This window comes from Gorilla gorilla, chromosome 20 (genome assembly GCF_029281585.2).
Source record: "Gorilla gorilla gorilla isolate KB3781 chromosome 20, NHGRI_mGorGor1-v2.1_pri, whole genome shotgun sequence".
NCBI lineage: Eukaryota > Metazoa > Chordata > Mammalia > Primates > Hominidae > Gorilla > Gorilla gorilla.
In genome coordinates this window covers 25,700,659-25,721,349 of record NC_073244.2, presented here as the reverse complement: position 1 = coordinate 25,721,349, position 20,691 = coordinate 25,700,659, and the positions used below count along the sequence as shown (strand labels likewise).

General features: G+C 56.6%; 2 protein-coding genes across 2 annotated transcripts; both read left to right on the top strand.

The window, feature by feature from the left end:
• The first annotated feature begins 2,013 nt into the window (after positions 1-2,013).
• On the top strand, positions 2,014-11,652 carry TM6SF2 (transmembrane 6 superfamily member 2). The gene is made up of 10 exons (XM_004060360.5): positions 2,014-2,204; positions 4,195-4,298; positions 4,878-4,975; positions 5,044-5,147; positions 5,551-5,633; positions 6,583-6,707; positions 7,252-7,353; positions 7,626-7,718; positions 8,765-8,884; positions 10,504-11,652. The coding sequence occupies exons 1-10, from the start codon at positions 2,110-2,112 to the stop codon at positions 10,711-10,713; spliced, it is 1,134 nt and encodes a 377-aa protein (XP_004060408.1). The 5' UTR covers positions 2,014-2,109; the 3' UTR covers positions 10,714-11,652.
• An 894-nt stretch (positions 11,653-12,546) lies between these two features.
• Positions 12,547-19,644, top strand: HAPLN4 (hyaluronan and proteoglycan link protein 4). Its single transcript, XM_004060359.5, has 5 exons — positions 12,547-12,632; positions 13,738-13,855; positions 14,126-14,488; positions 16,439-16,771; positions 17,086-19,644. Exons 1-5 carry the CDS (start codon positions 12,630-12,632, stop codon positions 17,475-17,477), a joined length of 1,209 nt encoding a protein of 402 aa, XP_004060407.1. The 5' UTR covers positions 12,547-12,629; the 3' UTR covers positions 17,478-19,644.
• Positions 19,645-20,691: the final 1,047 nt, after the last annotated feature.

Genomic DNA, 20,691 nt, shown 5'->3' with positions numbered 1-20,691 from the left:
AGAGGAACCAGGGAGCCATGGTGGGGCGGTCTGCAGAGTGTCTCAGTGGGGTCTGAGACCAGGGAGGTGCCAGATGCAGTGGCAGAGCCAAGGCTGGGGTGATACACCACCCTTTGTTCCTTCCTGACGCTGTGGCTGAGGCAGAGCAGAGTAACATTGGTGGGCTTGGCCTGGGTGCCCATGCATGAGGGCTCCCCAAAAGGCAGTGGGCCAGGACCCTGAGCACAGCGGGGTAGTTCTCTGCAGCCAGTGGTTTCAGGGAATCCTGGCACTGGGTCCCAGGCATTCAGCCATCCAAGTCACTTCTCAGTTCTCAGCAACCTGGAGGCTCACCAGGCTCAGGGCACGGACTTTACCCCTTGCCAGGGGACGAGGCCTCCAAGGGCTGTGTGCGTGTGCAGGTGCATCCTGTACATGGGACAAGGCCAAGCCCCTAGGCTGAGCTGGGCACAGACACCCTGGCCTTGTGTGGAGAAGGTGGGGTGGGGGTGGCAGGCAGGGCTGCCTGGAGGAGGGGATGCTGGGGCCCGCTTACAAGAAGGCTCATTTTGCAGACAGAAAGCAGGCCTGGGGGGTGTTGACCCTGCTAGAGTTGGGGAAAGTCCAGGGGAACCTGAACTTCACCCATGGGCAGTGGACACCTGGGGAAGGAGGCTGAGTCAGACCTGCGGCCAGAAGACCCTCTTGTGGCCCAGTTCAGGAAGACCTGTGACCCAGCTGGCGTCAAGCTAAGGGGCTGCGTGCAGAATGGGGCCTGAGGTAGGGGTAGTGGTTAGAATTTGTGCCAGCTGCAGACTGGGGTCCCGCAGGGCAGGTGTCAGGCGGGCATGGTTCACCTTGCTGTCTGCAGCATCCACAAGTACTCCACATGGGCCAGAGTCTGGTTGGAGGGGGTGACAAAGACAGATGGTCTCCTTATTCTCCCCGCCAGTACTGTGGCCCCCTCCCAGCTGTTCAAAACCTCCCACAGCCTCTCACAGCTGTCTCGCTTCTCATCACACCCCAGCAGAACCGACCTCCTTTCCACTGCTCAGTTCCAAGCCTGAGCCATTTTCCTCCCTGCCAGGAACACCGTTCCCAAACTCTTCACCAAACTGGCTCCATCCCGATATTCTAACTTCAGCCCCCACCCCCTAGGACCCCTTCTACCCTCTCCCCGAAATGAAGAACCCTCAACCCGGGACTAGCCTGCAAAGGGACAGCCCCGGAGTCAAAGCCTCACACTTAAAGACCCCTCGCAGTGGCTCACGCCTGTAATCCCAGCTCCTTGAGAGGCTGATGTGGGAGGATCCGTTGAGCCCAGGAGTTTGAAACCAGTCTGGGCAACAAAGTGAGACCTCTGTCTTTACAAAAAATAACTAGCTGCGCGTGGTGGTGCATACCTGTAGTCCCAACTACTTGGGAGGCTGAGGTAGGAGGATCTCGAGGCTGGGAGTTCAAGGAGGGCCACTGCACTCCAGTCTGGGCCACAGAGTGAGACCTCTCAAAAAACAAACAAAAAAACTTCACACCTGCCTGGAAACACGTTTACATTTGTGGCCACCTTATGAAAACTCAAATCTAAGCCCACTGAAAGGCATTTTGCACCCAAGAGCTGGAGGTTGCTCCATCAGTGCGCACAGGGAATGCCCACTTGATCTTTGGGTGGGGATGGGAAACTCTGGGGAATGCAGAGGTTTAGAAGCGCAGAGTCCAGGAGAACGAATTTCCTTAGAACGAAGTTGTGGAGGCAGGGGAAAGAGGGGGCACGCCAGGACCTCCAGGGCGCACCCCTTGGCCTAAGAGCAGAAGCATCCCGAGGTGTTGTGTCCCAGCCTTTGACAGGGAGGGAAACTGAGGCTGAGTAGCGGGACGGCCATTGGAGACGAGGGTGTCGATGGTGAGGGGCGAAGGGGCGGGGCAGCTGCCAGGGGGAGGGCCGGGGAGGGGCCTTGGAGGCTCCCTGGGAACACGCAGGGCGGTCACGGCGGCCTGCCCAGGGCGCGCAGCGGGGGGCGACCTTTGTGCGGGGCGGGTCCCTGGCAGCCTCGGCCCGGACGCGCCGCCAACGAGGAGCCGAGCGCCCTGGAGAACGCGTCGGGGCTGAGCCGGGGTCCAGCAGCCGCCGCTATGGACATCCCGCCGCTGGCCGGCAAGATCGCGGCGCTGTCGCTGAGCGCCCTCCCGGTGTCCTACGCGCTCAACCACGTCTCGGCGCTCTCGCAGTGCGTGCGGAGAGGGGCCAGGGCGGCCTTGGGGACAGTGGGGGCGGGCGGGGGCGGGGAGGACTGGAGGTGGGCTGGAGGGAGGATGCGCGGTCCGCGGACCTGGCTTCTGCGAGCCCTGCGCCCCAGCTCAGCTCCGACCCGGCAGGATTGGGGTGGGCCAGAAGCACAGCCCCCTCTAACCGGAAGTCCCCTTCCCGCCGGGCTGGAGGCTGGGATGCGGCCGCTCCTGGGATGTTTGTGGCCTGGGAAGAAGGAATGATGAGTCCCCACAAGCCAGAGCTTTGGAGGGTTTCTGGGGTTTTCCCAGGGATGTGCCCTGCATAGGCTCCAAAGTCACCAAGGGTAAAAGTATTGTCCCAGATAAGGCCCCGGGTACCTGGCTCCTGCTCACACACACACACACACACACACACACACCCTACTCCATTACCTGTCTCAGGCCTGTGACTTTCCTCTTGTTCAGGGCTGGCTAACCATGTCCCTAGACTCAGTTCCCCCTACTGGTTCCCTTTCCTGGTCCCTGTCTCCTAACCCTAGATCCTAGCCCTGTGGGTCCAGCCACCGGATAGTGGGCATCTGCAAGCCCCTCGCACTTCTAAACCCAGCTCAACCCAAGCCATGGGGTGGAGAGAGTCTTAACCATGAGCCTGGCTCCCTGGGTGGGAATACCCATCTCCATCTCCTGGGATCCTGGGTGAGCCAAGTTCCTCTGGGAGCCTCAGTTCCCTCATCAGTGTAATGGGCACGATCCTAGATCTCATCTCATAGTTACGGTTAAGGATTATAAACTGTGTACAAAGATTTGTCTTGGTCTCATCTGAGTACTATAATGTCATTGTTAGATGGGGTCAGGATGGAAATCTTGGGTTCTGAGGGGATCATGAGAAAATAGGGGCCTGGAGAGTGATGGACAGAGTCTTGAGTGTGACCCTGGACAACTGGACAGTACTCCCATCCTCTCTGGGCCTGGATTTGCCCACCTGGGTTGAGAGCTGCCCAGAGACCTGGCTTCTGTTATCTATGCAACTGGTTGACCTGTCTTATCAGGTTGTGGGTGCAGATCAGGGCAGGGGTAGGGTGGAGTTAATAGAGGCATTTGGACTTTAGCTGGGAGGAGCTGGGAGCGTCAGACAATGAAGTCTACACAGAACTGAGCACTCGAGACCCTGTGACTTGGGAGCTGGGCCTGGCCACAGAGGGGCTTGACGTTGTCGAATGACTGAACAGACTGAGTCAAACACATAACAAATGATGGGATAAATGGTAAAGTCAGAAGGGGCAGGCCAGGCATGGTGGCTCATGCCTGTAATCCTAGCACTTTGGGAGGCCAAGATGGGCAAATCACCTGAGGTCAGGAGTTCGAGACCACCCTGGCCAACATGGTGAAACCCCATCTCTACTAAAAATACAAAAATTAGCCGGGTGTGGTGGTGGGCACCTGTAATCCCAGCTACTTGGGAGGCTGAGGCAGGATAATCGCTTGAACCCAGAAGGCAGAGGTTGCAGTGAGCCAAGATTGCACCACTGCACTCCAGCCTGGGTGTCAGCGCTCCGTCTCAAAAAGAGAGAGAGAGAGAGAGAAAGAAGAAAGAAAAAGAAAAAAAGAAAGAAAGAGAAAATAAAAGAGAAAAAGAAACAGGCTGATGAATGTCCCCTCTGTAGCTAGCCCGAGTTAAACAGTGATCCTTTCTGGGGAGTCAGAGAGGGCTTCATGGAGGAAGAACAATGTGGATGGGCCATGAAGGATGAGTAGGAGTTTGCCAAGTGGAAAAGACTTCTGGAAGCGGTTTCCAGAAGGAAGAAACAGCCTGAGCAAGGGCCTGGCACAGGGTGAGAGCAGTTTCAGGGAACAGCATTGATGGATGAACAGACACTTTAGTCTCTTCCCCTGGGGCTTCCAGGAGTCTGCCCCTTCCCCCACCACGGAGAGTGGGGCGATGCCTCAGCACTGGGCCTGGCCTCCCTGACTTGGCTTCCCTCTCCACAGCCCCCTGTGGGTGGCATTGATGAGCGCCCTAATCCTGGGTCTGCTCTTCGTGGCGGTCTACAGCTTGTCCCATGGCGAGGTCTCCTATGACCCACTCTATGCTGGTGAGTCAGTGGGAAGCTGTGGGGAAGAAGACTGTCCAGGCAAGGGCCTCCACCCTCAGACTTGGGGGCCATTAAAGGGCCTCCTCCATCAGACTGGGGGCCCTTTAAGAGCTCCCATCAGACTGGAGACCTCAAAGAGATTTGAACACTCCCATTAAACTGGGGAACCTCAAAGAGCCTCCCCCTTCAGAGCTGGGGCTCCTAAGAACAGGGACTGCATCTCCTGCATCAGATTAGAAGCTCCTGGAAAACAGTATATTGCCTCATCACTTTGAGATCTCCTGAGGGCAGGGACGGTGCCTCTCCCATGAGACTGGGGACTCCCAAAGGCAGGCACTGGGCCTCCGAATCAAACCAGGGACTTCTGAGAGCCAGGCTGTGTCTCCTCCATCAGACATGCAGAATGAGGCAGGACTGTGGTCATGCAACCTTTGGGGTTGGGGCAGGGACTGGGCCTGGAGTCCTTGCCTGGAATAATCTCATCCCTGACCTTAACTTCAAGCCCCGCCCACACTGAGCCCTAGCCCCACCCACACGTGTCCCCGCCCACACCTGACCCGGCCCGCCCACTCACTGCAGTCTTCGCTGTCTTCGCCTTCACCTCGGTTGTGGACCTCATCATCGCTCTTCAGGAAGACAGCTATGTGGTGGGCTTCATGGAGTTCTACACCAAGGAGGTACTTGGGGGACGACCAGGGATCCCCCTACCGCACTGCCCGTCTGAGTCTCCCACCTGCCCCCACAGGGAGAGCCATACCTGCGCACAGCGCACGGAGTCTTCATTTGCTACTGGGATGGCACTGTTCACTACCTCCTCTACCTGGCCATGGCCGGCGCCATCTGCAGAAGGTGCACGAGGCAGGGAGAGGGTGGCCCCTGACCCTGGGAGAGAAGTTGCATCCTCAGATGGGGTCCCAGGGCAGGGTGGAGCCAGAAGTGTCTGTAGGAGAAATCAGGACGCCTCTCTAGGGCTCCAGCCAGGGGTGGCCAGGAGAAGGTTCCAGGGAACGTCTCAGGTGTAGGTGGTGGCCTAGCATTGCTTACATCCACCCTGTGCCTGGGCAGCCACTTCTGTTCTTGGACAGAGGGTCTCACTGTTATTCCCCCGTTCAACTCCCTGTTGTCCCTTCCATCCTGGGCAAAACTGAAAGGGACCCAGAGCTGGGAAACCCACGGTGGTCTCCGGGCCCTGGCTGGGGCTCTGAGATTACGGAGTGACTACCTGCTGGTCACCCCTCCATCCCCTGCTCAGGAAGAGATACCGGAACTTTGGACTCTACTGGCTGGGTTCCTTCGCCATGAGCATCCTAGTGTTCCTTACAGGAAACATTCTTGGTAAGGACAAGGCTTTGGGAAATCCAGGTTCTCTTGGGCTTGGTCACTGCCCTGCACCTAGAAGCATCCCCATTGGATCCTCCATCCCTTCCCTGATGTCTGCAGAGGCCCCACCTCCCTCTTTGCATGTCCACAGCCTCAGTCAGCAGCCCACCCCTTTCCGGTCCCTGTTTCCTCTTGGAAGGCGGGAGAACCCAAACTCTGCTTCCTCCCCAGGCAATGGTTCCCAGCCCCAGGGGTTTGACCCAGAATGGTCTTGACACAGGAAGGGAATTTTAGGGTGAATCTTGGGGACAGGGTGAAAGCTTCAGGGGTAGGTCTTGGGAGGTAGAGCAGTGAAGGCAGTCTGGGAGGTTGGCATGGCAAAACCTCAGCAAAGGGAACACCCAAGGTGTATTCGTAGGAAGCAAAGAACCCACTGGAAGGTAGGATCCATATTCAGAAGGTAAATTGAGGCAGGCTAGGCTAAGGAGCATGGACATCATCCTGTGGGCACTAGGGAGCCATGGAAGGTGGTGGAGCTTGAATGAGGATGGTATTTCTGAGTCAAGATGTCCAGCCAGAGAGGCCACGTGTGGTGGCTCACGCCTGTAATCCTTATGTTGCTCAGGCTGGTCTCCAACTCTCGGCTCAAGCGATCCACCTGCCTCATCAATCACTTGAGCCATGGAGATCAAGATCAGCCTGGGCAGCATGGTGAAACCCTGCCTATACTAAAAATACAAAAATTAGCCAGGTATAATGGCGCATGCCTGTAATCCCAGCTACTCAGGAGGCTGAGACAAGAGAATTGCTTGAACCTGGGAGGCAGAGGTTGCAGTGAGCCAAGATTGCATCACTGCACTCCAGCCTGGGTGACAGAGCAAGACTCTGTCTCAGAACAAACAAACAAACAGATGTCCAGCAGGGTTCTGGCATGGCTGATGCCCTCTCTCCTGCACCATGGCAGGCAAATACAGCTCCGAGATCAGGCCTGCCTTCTTCCTCACCATCCCCTACCTGCTGGTGCCATGCTGGGCTGGCATGAAGGTCTTCAGCCAGCCCCGGGCGCTAACCCGCTGCACCGCCAACATGGTGAGTGCCTTACCCCTCTTAGGCCTTGTCCCAATGTGCCTGAACTTTCCCCGTGTCAGTTGCTTTTGGTCAAAGACTTAGTTTCCGTGGAAAATTCTCCTTTGTCACAAGAAAGAAGGGAGGGCTGGGTGCGGTGGCTCATGCCTGTAATCCCAACATTTTGGGAGTCCAAGGCATGAGGATCGCTTGAGCCCAGGAATTGGAGACCAGCCTGGGCAACACAGCCAGATTTTTTAACTCTACAAAAAGTTAAATTAGCCAGATGTGGTGGTGCATGCCTGTGGTCCCAGCTATTCGGGAGGCTGAGGTGGGAGGATCACTTGAGCCCAGGAGATTGAGGCTGCAGTGAGCTGAGACTGTGCTACTTCACTCAAGCCTGGGCAACAGAATGAGACCCTGTCTCAAAAAAAAAAAAAAAGAAAAAAGAAAAAAGAAAAAAGAAAAAAAGAAAGAAGGGAGGAGCCTTAGGAGCCTTTATTGAGTACCTACTGAATACTTCTCATTGACTACCTCTCATGCTGTCTGTTTCTCTCCCCTGGGCCAGGTGCAAGAGGAACAAAGAAAGAGACTCCTGCAGCGTCCGGCTGACCTGGCCCTTGTCATATATCTCATCCTTGCTGGCTTCTTCACTCTGTTCCGGGGCCTGGTGAGTCTTCGCTGGTTGGTCTCCCCCTCCCCTGCCACCAGTCTCCCTTCCCTGACCCACCTCACCCACACTGCCCTTCCTGTTTGATCATCCAAGGAAGTTCTTTATCAAGTCTAACCTGAGTGTTCCATGACAAAGCCCCATTTCTCCCAGCCAGCCTAACTTGAGCTGGGCTGGGAGAGGCCAGAGCAAGGGGTGTGGGCCTGGGAGGGTGGGGGAGGCTTCCTGTGGGAGGGATGTCTGAGGGTTCTTGGTATGTCTGTCTGCTCCAGGTGGTGCTTGATTGCCCCACAGATGCCTGCTTTGTCTATATCTACCAGTATGAGCCATACCTGCGGGACCCTGTGGCCTACCCTAAGGTGCAGGTGAGAGGGGAGCAGGGAGAAGACCATGCCCCTGCCATGGGTAGGGGTCCACTGGGCCTCTTTGAAGCAGGTGCGAGAAGCACAACTCAAACAGGCAGAAGCCCATATGGAATTTACTGTCCTACCAAAAAAGGGCAGATGTGGTCTTCAGGTATGGCTGGATCCAGGTGCTCAAGGTGCAGACTCTGGGCTCTTCTTTTCTTTTCTTTTCCTTCCTTTTCTTTTCCTTTCTTTTCTTTTCCTTTCTTTTCTTTCTTTCTTTTTTTTTTCTTTTTCTTTTTTTTTTTTAAACAGAGTTTTGCTCTTGTGGCCCAGGCTGGAGTGCAATGGCATGATCTCGGCTTACTGCAACCTCCACCTCCTGGGCTCAAGTGATTCTCCTGCCTCAGCCTCCCAAGTAGCTGGGATTACAGGCGTGAGCCACCATACTCAGCTAATTTTGTATTTTTAGTAGATACGGGGTTTTGCCATGTTGGTCAGGCTGGTCTCGAACTCCTGACCTCAAGTGATCCACCCACCTCGGCCTCCCAAAGTGCTGGGATTACAGGCCTGAGCCACCATGCCCGGCCTCTGGGCTCTGCTTTCTTTGCATGGCTTCACTCTCAGGCAGTCCCTTTATGGGGTGGCAGAGACAGCCTGTGGCAGCTTCAGGCTTCCATGCACCCCACTCAGCCACCCCAGAGCAATGTGAGCCCTTATTACCCCCGAGCTTAAGCACAAGTCTTAGGCAGGCTCAGATTGGCCCAGCCTGAATCACTTGCCCATCCCTTACTGAGCATCATGGACAGGGGGCTGGAATGCTCCGACTGGCTAGGCCAGGGTCGCATGCCACTTCCAGAGAAAGGTTATCAGGTCTGGTGTATGTGTTCGGGGGTTGGGGGCAAGGATCCCCAAGGGAAATAGAGGAGAACTTTGCAGAGAGCCTGGGTGGGGTCTGAGGCCATCCAGATCCTTCCTCAGGGCCTCCACCTCAGGGGTCTCAGGAGACCCACCTGGGGTAGCTACTCATCTCACAGGCTGGTGCCCCTCTCCTCCCGCCCCTGCAGATGCTGATGTACATGTTTTATGTCCTGCCTTTCTGCGGCCTGGCTGCCTATGCTCTCACCTTCCCTGGTTGCTCCTGGCTGCCAGACTGGGCCTTGGTGTTTGCTGGAGCCATCGGCCAGGTGAGGTGGCAGGTGGGTGGGTGAGCAGGCATGTGGGAGGGAATTTCTGTCTACTCATCAATGCCTTTGGTGTCCTCCCTGGGCACTGTAATGATGAGCCCCCAAGAGGCCCCAGCCCCAGGCCCAGTATCCCAGGATTCCCTAGTCTAGGGGAGACAAAGCCAGATACAGACACTCCAAGCCCCATGAAAAGAGGGACAGGTGCTGTGAAGGATTCCAGAGGGGAAAGGTTTCCTAGAAGCAAGGCATAGGAGCTAGGCTTTGATGTACGAGGATGAGTTCTCCAGGCAGGGAAGGGCATTCCAGGAATGGGAGCAGCACAAGGAGAAGCACAGAGGGAGAGAGTGACTTAGCAGGGCCATAACCCAGGTAAAGGCAGATAAGAGAAATTGGCAGCTGGATGCTGAAGGCTTTGAACTCTGGGACTGGGGGCTTGTACTGAGGGTGATGGGGCGTTTGAGGAGGAGTTTGAGCAGTGAGGGGCCCAGTCAGAGCTAGGAGCCTTTTTCTGGGTTCCTGATGAAAAGTGCTAAAGCCTGGCCCCCGGCCAGGGAAGTAGGGACCAGGAAAACATTTAGAATCCACAGGATTTGTGCCAAGACCTCTGGCGTGGGGAAGACTGGGAGGAGGATCTGGAGCCAGGTCAGAGAGAGATGGGGTGTAGGGCCCAGGAGATGCGGTTAAGCAAGTTGGGGGGTACTCACAGAAAAGTGGACAAGCACAGGGAGGGACAGACAGGACATGTAAGGGCAGGAATCTTTACAGACAGAAGGCCAGGCGAGGTGGCTCACACCTGTAATCCCAGCATTTTGGGAGGCCGAGGTGGGAGGGCTGCTTGAGCCCAGGAGTCTGAGACCAGCCTAGGCAACATGGCAAAAACCTGTCTCTACAAAAAGTACAAAAATTAGCTGGGCATGGTAGCACGTGCCTGCTGTGCTAGCTACTCAGGAGGCTGAGATCGGAGGATCACTTGAGCCCAGGAGGTTGGGGCTGCAGTGAGCCATGATTGTGCCACTGCACTCCAGCCTGGCCAACAGAGCAAGACCCTATCTCTAAATAGATAGATAGATAGATGGATGGATGGATAGATAGATAGATAGATAGATAGATAGATAGATAGATAGATAGATAGAAATTTTAAAAATAGGCCAGGCATGGTGGCTTACGCCTGTAATCCTAGCACTTTGGGAGGCCAAGATGGATGGATTGCCTGACCTCAGGAGTTCGAGACCAGCCTGGGCAACATGATGATACCCCATCTCTACTAAAAATACAAAAAATTAACTGGGCATAGAGGTGCACGCCTGTAGTCCCAGCTACTCAGAGGAGGCTGAAGCACGAGAATCACTTGAACCCAGGAGGCAGCGGAGGTTGCAGTGAACCGAGATTGCACCACTGCACTCCAGCATGGGCAACAGAGTGAGACTGTGTCTCAAAAAAAGAAAAAAAAAAGACAGATAGATGGACTGGAGATGGGAAACAGATAGATGAGCAAAGCCCGAGAGGTGGGGATGGGCATCCCCTGGGTTCTGCCTGACCTACCTGGGGGGCTGTCGGTGATGCTGGGATTTCAGTTCCTTCCTGGCCCCTGACATCCATCTTCCCTGTCTGGCTACCAGGCACAGTTCTCGCACATGGGGGCTTCCATGCACCTGCGCACACCCTTCACCTACCGTGTGCCTGAGGACACCTGGGGCTGCTTCTTCGTGTGCAATCTGCTGTATGCGCTGGGCCCCCACCTGCTGGCCTACCGTTGCCTTCGGTGGCCCGCATTCTTCCACCAGCCACCACCCTCCGACCCCCTAGCCCTCCACAAGAAGCAGCATTGAGAGAGCTGTGGACTCAGGACCCAGGACTCTGTTTACGTGCCCAGTCAGCCCTACCTGGGGAAGCAGGGGTTGGGTGTTTTAGAGACAGGAGGGACATCTCCGGGTGTCTTTAGTCTTGGCTATGGTAGTTTCAGTCCAGTGGGTGGGATGGAGACCAACGACCAAGTGTTCCTGCAAGGAGAGCCTCCCACAGCTGTCACCATGCTCCAACTCCCACACGAACGCTTCTACCCCTTCCAGAACTTACCCATCATCCCCCCATGGATCCTTTCAGTAAAAACCCTTTCAATTTCCAAAATATCACTGCCTAAGTGTTTCAGGGTGCAGGGGCAAGGGATCCTCTTCTTGGCCCCCATGAGGGCCCACCTATCACTGCCATCGTGGTTGCCAGGAGCGAGAGGTGCTGGGATAGCAGAAGGCGGCCTCTGGTTGGTATGCACGGCTCATCTTCCAGATGGGAAAACCGAGGCTCAGTATGGACAAGAGACCTGTCCAAGGTCACGGCCAGAGAGAAAAGTTCCTGCTCTACCAATAAATCATAACTAATAGCATGGTACATTTATTAAGCACCTACTGTATACCTTGACTGCTACATGCTGGATCTCACTCCATATTCCAGATGGGGAAACCAAGGCTGCAGGAGGTGAAGGTCCTGGTCTGAGATCATTCCCCCCCTCAGCCCCCAAGGCATGGCTGAGCTAAGAGATGGAGCCCCAGCCTGTTGGACCACAGAAACCACAACCCTGCCTCTCCTATCTGGTCGGGTTGGGCTCATTTTAGGGGAAACTGAGTCCTGGAAGGAAGCCAAGGTGTTAGGAGAAAGACTCACTGTTTGCTATTGTTTGATTTTTTGAAATTGGGTGAAAGGCCAGGTTTAGGGGCGACTTGGGCCTGGAGTAAGTCAGGGACCTTGACCAGATGTCCCTTTTTCTTTTCTTTCTTTCTTTCTTTTTTTTTTTGAGACGGAGTTTTCACTCTTGTTGCCCCGGCTGATATGCAATGGCACGATCTTGGCTCACCACAACCTCCACCTCCTGGGTTCAAGCAATTCTCCTGCCTCAGCCCCCTGAATAGCTGGGATTACAGGCATGTGCCACCACAGCTGGCTAATTTTGTATTTTTAGTAGAGACAGAGTTTCTCCATGTTGGTCAGGTTGGCCTCGAACTCCTGACCTCAGGTGATCCTCCCGTCTTGGCCTCACAAAGTGCTGGGATTACAGACGTGAGCCACCGCGCCTGGCCTAGATGTCCCTTTTTCTTGCCCCTCCCAACCCCTACCGGAGATCTACTGTATGTCTAGCTACTGGATCTTCACCAAAGAGTCAGCAGCAGGCTCAGAGAGGCCAACTATCTCCTCCAAGGTCTCACAGCCAGTGAGCGGCAGACTTGGATTGGGGCCTGTGGCTCCAGTCCACAGCAGAGTGTGACTATCATGAGGCCCCCACCCTGCACAGGGAGCACCTTTGGGGTGCTGGAGACCAGGACTCCACTATGACTACCCAATGGACAGGTGGCCTGCAGGCCAAATGATCTCTTTCACCAGATACCCCAGGTCCTCTGCCAAAGCACAGTAACCGAGATAGAAGACTCAGCCCCCTCCTCCATTTCAAAGATGGTTAAACTGAGGCTCAGAGAGGTTCTTCCCTGGCCTAAGTTCAGCTAGCAGGGTGAGGGAACTAGCTCTGCACTCCAAGTCCAGAGCGCTTCTTTCTCCGCCCGCGCTCCAGCCACTGCTCCAAGGGAGCGTGGGCCGCCGCGGCCCCTTTAACACACCCCGCCTCGCCCGCCTTCCTCCTCCCCTTGCAGGCAGACGCCGGGATTGCGCCGCCTGCAGGGACCTGCCCAGTCTTAACCGGGTGTGCGGGGAGCGCAGTCCGGGTGCGTAGGGGCCGCTCGGCGGGGGCCGCGCGGGCAAGATGGTAAGTGGGGCTGCGGGCGCGGGTGGTGCGTGCCCCGTCTCCCCAATCTTGGATTCTATATCTCTCTGCCTCTGAATCTATATCCCTCTGAGTTTCTTCTGTCTCTTCCTTTTCTCTGTCTCTCACCCTCTTTGATCTCTCTTTTTGGCACTCTAGGTTCTCTCCCTCTCCATTTCTCCCTGCCTCTCTCCATTTCTGTCATCCTCTCTGCCTTTTTCCTCTCCTCTCCGTTTCTGTCTTTCCCGGCCCCTATCTCTCCCTCCTCTTCTCTGAGTCTCTCTGCCTCTGGCACTCTCCTGTCTCTCCCTCTCCCTTTCTGTCTCTCCCTCTCCCTCTCTGTCGCTCCCTCTGCCTCTCTGTCTCTCCCTCTCCATCTCTCTCTCCCTCTCCATCTCTGTCTCTTCCTCTGCCTCTCTCTCTCTCTCCCTCTGCTTCTCTGTCTCTTCCTCTGTCTCTCCCTTTCCATCTCTGTCTTTCCCTCTCCATCTCTGTATCTTCCTCTGCCCCTCTGTCTCTCCCTCTGCCTCTCTGTCTCTCCCTCTCCATCTCTGTCTCTCCCTCTACATCTGTCTCTTCTTTTCCATCTGCCTCTCCCTCTTCCCTTCCCCTTTTTCTGTGTCGCGCACTCTCTTCTCTGCCTCTCCCTGCCTTTCTCTCTGTCCCTGTTCTCTCCCCGCGTCTCTCCCTCTGTCTCTCCAGCTCTCCCCCCTCCCTGCCCGCCCCGGCCCGGTTTGCTGCAGTCTCCTGGCGCACGGATAACCTTGCTGCCGCCGCTCCTCCAGCTCTTCCCCACCCCCCTATCCCCGGCCCGGGCCAGGGCCAGAAGGGGGCGGGGCAGCGAGCCTCGGGTTTTGGGGTGGGGGGGAATGAGGCGGGATCTGGGGCAGGACTAAGGGCGGGGGGAGTCTAGGTGCGCGGGTTCTTGCAGAAGCTAGGATGTGAGGTCCCAAGAGGAGGAGGGGGAGTTCTCCAGGACCCCGGAAAGGGTGGGGGCATGGGCGTGAGAGAGGTCCTCGCTGTGGGGAAGGCAGGCCCGGGAGGGAGCCAGGCCTCCGAAAAGCCAAGGCTGGGAGGCTGGACTGAGCGCCCTGTGCCCGCCCCCCAGGTGTGCGCTCGGGCGGCCCTCGGTCCCGGCGCGCTCTGGGCCGCGGCCTGGGGCGTCCTGCTGCTCACAGCCCCTGCCGGGGCGCAGCGTGGCCGGAAGAAGGTCGTGCACGTGCTGGGTGAGTCCGGGCCGCTAGAAGTGGTCTTCTCCGCGAAAAGCAGAAGTGGCCAAGTGCGGAGAGGGGTAGGGGGTAGGGCGTTCCTGACGTCCGCGGTTCCCCCAGCCACTCCCCATCTGAGCCCCTCGCCCTCTCCCTGAGCCCCTGGACCCTTCTGATTCCCCGACCCCCACCCGAGTCTTCCCACGTTCCCCTCCCCAGAGACACCTTCCCCAGAGGCCCCCTTCTGCCCCTAGGCCCCTCCTCTGAACCCTGCTTGGTTGTCCTCAGAGGGTGAGTCGGGCTCGGTAGTGGTACAGACAGCGCCTGGGCAGGTGGTAAGCCACCGTGGTGGCACCATCGTCTTGCCCTGCCGCTACCACTATGAGGCAGCCGCCCACGGTCACGACGGCGTCCGGCTCAAGTGGACAAAGGTGGTGGACCCGCTGGCCTTCACCGACGTCTTCGTGGCACTAGGCCCCCAGCACCGGGCATTCGGCAGCTACCGTGGGCGGGCTGAGCTGCAGGGCGACGGGCCTGGGGATGCCTCCCTGGTCCTCCGCAACGTCACGCTGCAAGACTATGGGCGCTATGAGTGCGAAGTCACCAATGAGCTGGAAGACGACGCTGGCATGGTCAAGCTGGACCTGGAAGGTGATCAGCCGGTGGGGAGGATAAACCTTGCTTCTGAGGAAGGAGGGGGGCGGGGATGGCAAGGGACATAAACCAAATCAAGTTGGCCTGCAGGCATTTAGAAGGTTGGTTGGGGTAGAGCCCCTATATCTGGTTCTGGGTGATTTTCCTCCCCAGGGACATTGGCGATGTCTGGAGATATTTTACGTTGTCACATCTGGAGAAGGCAGTTGCTACTAGCCCCTAGTGGGTAGAGGCCAGGATGCAGCTAAACATCCTACCAGGCACAGGATAGTCCCCCACAAGGAGTGATCCAGGCCGGGCATGGTGGCTCACGACTGTAATCCCAGCACTTTGGGAGGTTGAGGCAGGCGGATCACCTGAGGTCAGGAGTTCAAGACCAGCCTGGCCAACATGCCGAAACCCCATCTCTAGTAAAAATACAAAAATTAGCCAGGCATGGTGGTGCATTCCTGTAATTCCAGCTACTTGGGAGGCTGAGGCAGGAAAATCTCTTGAACCCGGGAGGCAGAGGTTGCAGTGAGTGGAGATCGTGCCACTGCACTCCAGCCTGGGCGACAGAGCGAGACTCCATCTCAAAAATAAATAAACAAATACATAAATAAAATAAAATAAAATAAAAGTGATCCAGTCCAAAATGTCCACAATGAGGACACTGAGAAGTCCTGGGATAGGATTCAGGCACAGTGAGATCCGGGCACTCACACCATGTCAGGAACCATCCTTCTGCTCTGCTTCCCAGGTAGGCTTTCTTCCGACAGGCTTCTCTTTCTGGAACCAAGACCACAGTGCCTAGGCTTTCACTTCCCTGCTTAGCAACTGATTTCCTAGGAGCAGCGTCTAGAGTCCCAGAGTTGTCCCTTACTGGCTCAGCTTGAGTCATGTGCCCATCACTGTAGCTGGAAGATGGGATGCTCTGATTGGCTCACCCTGGAGCTGGGAGGTGGGGTTTCTATTTGAAGAATTCCCTCCCATTTGGTTGGCCTTTTCCAGTTCACTTTAGAAGATTCCAGGTGAGATTTCAGGGCCCTTGCTTGCTGACCTCCCTAACAATAACAAATAACAACAATAATAGCAGCAGCTCTCCTTTCCTGCACATTTTCTGTGGCAGGTGCTTAGTTGAAGAGTTCTCAGGAGTCTCTAATTTAATTTCCTAAAAACCCCAAGGGAGACAGCTATTACCAGCAGATGGACAACAGGCTCAGAGAGGTTAGAGCCTTGCCCAGGACAGTGCTAGTTGGTGGCAAAGACAGGATTCAATCCCCAGTCTGTCAGCTCCAGGCCTTCTCCCTGGACCCTGTCTGCCTCTTTCCTGGGTACCCCACTCACCCCCAACCCGCGTCCCTCAAACACAGACACACAAAATACTTGAGCTGAACGGACTGTGAGTCCAATGAGGGACAAGTTCCAAAGTCATCAGAACTGAAGGTAGAAGGGAACCCAGTGGGTACTCCCTTGGACAATGCTGGGGGAATCAAAGGGGTCTTCACCTAGGGCCAGTCTTCCAGGGGGTCCTAGTCTAGGAGAGTCAGCACTGAACGCAGGCTCCGTGGGCTCAGGGCTGGACCAGAGGGAGGGACCCAGTACTGGCGGAATGTCAGAGGCACACAGGACTGAATGGAAGAGGGTTTGGGAGTTGGATTTTGAAGGATGAATAGGAGTTCAACAGGTAGAATAAGGTGGAAAGAGCATGAGCAAAGACCTCCAGAGGTGGAAGGGGATGGACACAAATAGTTATGTTAAGGGGGAGGGTCAAGTGACTCCCAAGCTTAAAGTGAAGGGAGACAGCTATATGGGGTGTGAGCTGGGGAGGATCGTGGTCAGGTCTGAGGCCAGAGTGAGGAGGAATGGACTGGAAGGTCCCAGCTGAAGAGTCACATAGCACCCCAGACGTCAGGTGCATGAGGGTGGGCTGGGGTGTACCTGCTGATCCCGTGCGCCCCCCGCCAGGCGTGGTCTTTCCCTACCACCCCCGTGGAGGCCGATACAAGCTGACCTTCGCGGAGGCGCAGCGCGCGTGCGCCGAGCAGGACGGCATCCTGGCATCTGCAGAACAGCTGCACGCGGCCTGGCGCGACGGCCTGGACTGGTGCAACGCGGGCTGGTTGCGCGACGGCTCAGTGCAATACCCCGTGAACCGGCCCCGGGAGCCCTGCGGCGGCCTGGGGGGGACCGGGAGCTCAGGGGGCCGCGGTGATGCCAACGGGGGCCTGCGCAACTACGGGTATCGCCATAACGCCGAGGAACGCTACGACGCCTTCTGCTTCACATCCAACCTGCCGGGTGCGTAGGCCTCACCCCAAGACTGGCCTCTGCTGCAACACTACCCCAACCCCGGGGCCTTCTTCCCCACCCAGCTCTTAGCGATCAGAAACAGGAGACCCCTCTCCCAAGAGTGCCTAGGCGCAGCACACACAGCCTGGTACCAACGCTGGTTGGGCCTAGGCTGGGGTCCCAGGCTGCAAAGGAGGAACTGTTCCTGGATCCCGGGGCCGAGGCCAGAGTCCTAGGTTGCATGCGGGGGGCAGTCCTGAATCCCACCGAAGCAGGGTCTCAGGAGCCGCACTAATAACCCACCCCCCACCCCACCCCCGCAGGGCGCGTGTTCTTCCTGAAGCCGCTGCGACCTGTACCCTTCTCCGGAGCTGCGCGCGCGTGTGCTGCGCGTGGCGCGGCCGTGGCCAAGGTGGGGCAGCTGTTCGCCGCGTGGAAGCTGCAGCTGCTGGACCGCTGCACTGCGGGTTGGCTGGCCGATGGCAGCGCGCGCTACCCCATCGTGAACCCGCGCGCGCGCTGCGGAGGCCGCAGGCCTGGTGTGCGCAGCCTCGGCTTCCCGGACGCCACCCGACGGCTCTTCGGCGTCTACTGCTACCGCGCTCCAGGAGCACCGGACCCGGCACCCGGCGGCTGGGGCTGGGGCTGGGCGGGCGGCGGCGGCTGGGCAGGGGGCGCGCGCGATCCTGCTGCCTGGACCCCTCTGCGCGTCTAGGCTGGGAGCAGGTGGACAGCCAGGGCGCTTGACCACTGGTCTAGAGCCCTGTGGTCCCCTGGAGGCTGGCCACGCCCTTGAAGCCCTGGACACTGGCCACATTCCCTGTGGTCCCTTACAAACTAACTGTGCCCCTGGGGTCCCTGAAGACTGGCTAGTCCTGGCAGAACAGTACTTTGGAGTTCCCTGGAGCCTGGCCAGCCCTCACCTCTTCTGGACAGAGGATTCCCCCAACTCCCCAACTTTCTCCATGAGGGCCACGCCCCCTGAGGACATCAGGAGGCCAGCAGAACCCGCAGGCTCCTGAAGACTGGCCACGCCTCCTGAGACCACTTGGAAACAGACCAACTGCCCCCGTGGTCGCCTGGTGGCTGGACCCCCGGGATTGACTAGAGACTGGCCGTACACCTTCTGTATCTCACTGGAGACTGAACACTAGTCCCTTGCGGTCACGTGGGACACTGGGCACCTCCTCCTCCCCCTCCTCCTCACCTGGAGAGACTACAGGAACTTCAGGGTCACTCCCCGTGGTCACATGGAGGTTGTGGGCTGAGGCGCTTATTTTCCCTTATGGTGACCTGAGTCCTGGAGACTCCCATTCTCCCCCTCTCCCTGAGAGTCCCCTGCAGTTTCTGGGTAACAGGGCACACCCCTCTAGTTTCATGGGCGAGCACCCCCATCTGCCACCTCAGACTGACACACAGCCAGCTGGCTCACTTACTGGGGGCCACGTCCCACCCCTCAGATATTTCTTTGAAGGGAGAGCAAACCCACCCTGTCCTCTGACGTCCCTTTCCCAACTGTCACCAAACAGACCATCTTCCCAGGCCTGGGGACCGGTAAGATCCATGTCACTAGTTATGCAGAGCAGTTGCCCTGGGTCCCACTGTCACCAAGGCAACCAGTCCTGCTGCTACCTGTCACCTAGAGTCACACACCCCTTCCCTCATCAGGCACACCCATGAAGACAGTGCCTCCCTCCTCCAGCTGTAACCATGGATACCACACATTTCTCATCTCACTGGCCCCCACCCCGAGACCTCCACCTCAACTTCTGGCTGTCCCTACCCTGACTCACCGCCATGGAGATCACCCTCCCCGAAGCTGTCCCCAGGGTGACCCAACATCCAGTTCTCCGGCTCTCACCATGGAAACAAATTGTCCCTGTCCCCAGGCCCACTCCAGTTCCAGACCACCCTCCATGCTCCGCCCCCAGGCGGTTTGGACCACACCACTGTTGCCATGGTGACCAAACTCTGGTGTCCGAGGTTACAGAACACCTGTCCCCCTAGGCTTTTCCTTGTGGACAACGGGGCCCTGTTCGTCAAGCTGTTGCCATAGAGACTGTCAACGTTGTCCTCATGACAACCAAACTTCCAGTTCTCAGGAACTTCTCATTGTGGGCCAGAAGTCCTGGGTGCCTCCTACTAGGGCTACCCTACTGCACCCCATCAGGGGCCTGATGGCTGCCCCTTCCCCAGACAGGGCTGGACTTCTGGAGCTGCTAAGCCACCCTCTGTTTGCACGTTAACTCTATGCCGGATAGCAGCTGTGCACGAGACAATCTTGCAACACCCGGGCATGTTTGTCGTCGTCCTACAAATGAGGAAACCGAGCCTATGGCGTGCCCTGGCCTTTTGAGATATGCAAGCACTGAGCTCCTCTTTTGTCCTCTGAGACCACATCTCCATTCTCACTCAGTTCCTCTCTCCTTCCCTGACCCCCACCCACATTTCCCTCCTTAGAGATCGAGGAGGGATGGAATGTTCTTTAAAATTCAACACCCACCAGGCTGTAAGCGGCGATCTGTGCTAAGAGGTCAGGACCCAGCCGAAGTCCTCGGCGTTGACAGGCAGCTGGGGGGACATGATCCATGGACAAGGCCATCCCGGCCGTGGGAGACCCCAGTCCCGAAGTCTTGCCTGCAGGAGTACTGGGGTCCCCCTGGGGCCCTCTTTACTGTCGCGTCATCTCTAGGAAACCTATCTCTGAGTTTTGGGACCAGGTCGGTTTGGGTTTGAATTCTGCCTCTTCTTGCTCACTGTGTGACCAAGTGACAAACTCCTTCTGAACCTGTGTTCTCCCACTGTACCAGGGCTGTTCTGTGGTCCCCGTGAGTGCCAAGCATACAGTAGGGGCTCAATAAATCCTTGTTTCTTTTGATGAATGAGAAAATGAGGCAGCCAGTGGGTAATTCCTGTATAAATGCACTTTGGTAGATAAGATGTTACAAGCTTGGGGGGCTTGGGGTTTTTTTTGTTTTGTTTTTTTGAGATGGAGTCCTGCCCTGTCGCCCAGGCTGTAGTGCAGTGGTGCAATCTTGACTCACTGCAACCTCTACCTCCCAGGTTCAAGTGATTCTCCTGCCTCAGCCTCCCGAGTAGCTGGGATTACAGGTGCCTGCCACCACACCCGGCTAATTTTTGTATTTTTAGTAGAGACAGGGTTTCACCATGTTGGCCAGGCTAGTCTTGAACTCCTGACCTCAGGTGATCTACCCACCTCGGCCTCTCAAAGTGTTGGGATTACAGGCATGAGCCACTGCGCCTGGCCGGGCTTGATTTTTATTCTCTTTGGAAGTGGGGTCCTTCATTCCTCCCCCACCTCCCCAATCTCTTGCTCCTCTTTCTTCCCCCATCCTGTGCCCACTGTCTCCCTTTAGCCACCCACCATGGGTCTGCTCCTTGTCAACTCTGTCCTGACTGGGTCATTGACAAGATCCAGGGCATGAAATTCGGGAAACTGGATGAGGAGTTCCTGTACCAGGAAGGGAGAGACGTTACAAACTTTCCCTGACATGAATGTGTGGGCTGAGGGCGGGGGCTGAGGAAGCACTGGAAGTTTCTAGGATACAACAAAGAATGAAGAGAAAAAATAGTGTAAGGTCCTGACCGTGCACAGTGGATCATGCCTATAATCTCAGCACTTTAAGAGACCAAGGTGGGAGGATTGCTTGAGCCAGAAGGTGGAGGCTGCAGTGAGCCATGATTGTACCACTGCACTCCAGCTTGGGCGACGGAGTGAGACCCTGTCTCAAAAAATAAAAATAAGTAAGTCTCCTCTTTCTCATTCTTCTGACAGTCTGAAGAGGATCAATGGTTTGGATTGAATGCATCGTAATTTTGTAGTCAGGTTCCTAATGGTGGACATTTATATTGTTCTCAATATTTTTCTGCTAGAAGTAAGTATCCACATCATCACTCACAAGTTCAAG

Bases quoted from the DNA above. Each gene is read 5' to 3' on its own strand.
- HAPLN4 (XM_004060359.5), top strand. The intron at 13,856-14,125 runs GTGAGTCCGGGC...GGTTGTCCTCAG, and splicing joins GAAGGTCGTGCACGTGCTGG to AGGGTGAGTCGGGCTCGGTA. The intron at 14,489-16,438 runs GTGATCAGCCGG...GCCCCCCGCCAG, and splicing joins GGTCAAGCTGGACCTGGAAG to GCGTGGTCTTTCCCTACCAC.
- TM6SF2 (XM_004060360.5), top strand. From the start codon at position 2,110: ATGGACATCCCGCCGCTGGCCGGCAAGATCGCGGCGCTGTCGCTGAGC. The intron at 2,205-4,194 runs GTGCGTGCGGAG...CCCTCTCCACAG, and splicing joins CACGTCTCGGCGCTCTCGCA to CCCCCTGTGGGTGGCATTGA. The intron at 8,885-10,503 runs GTGAGGTGGCAG...TCTGGCTACCAG, and splicing joins TTGCTGGAGCCATCGGCCAG to GCACAGTTCTCGCACATGGG.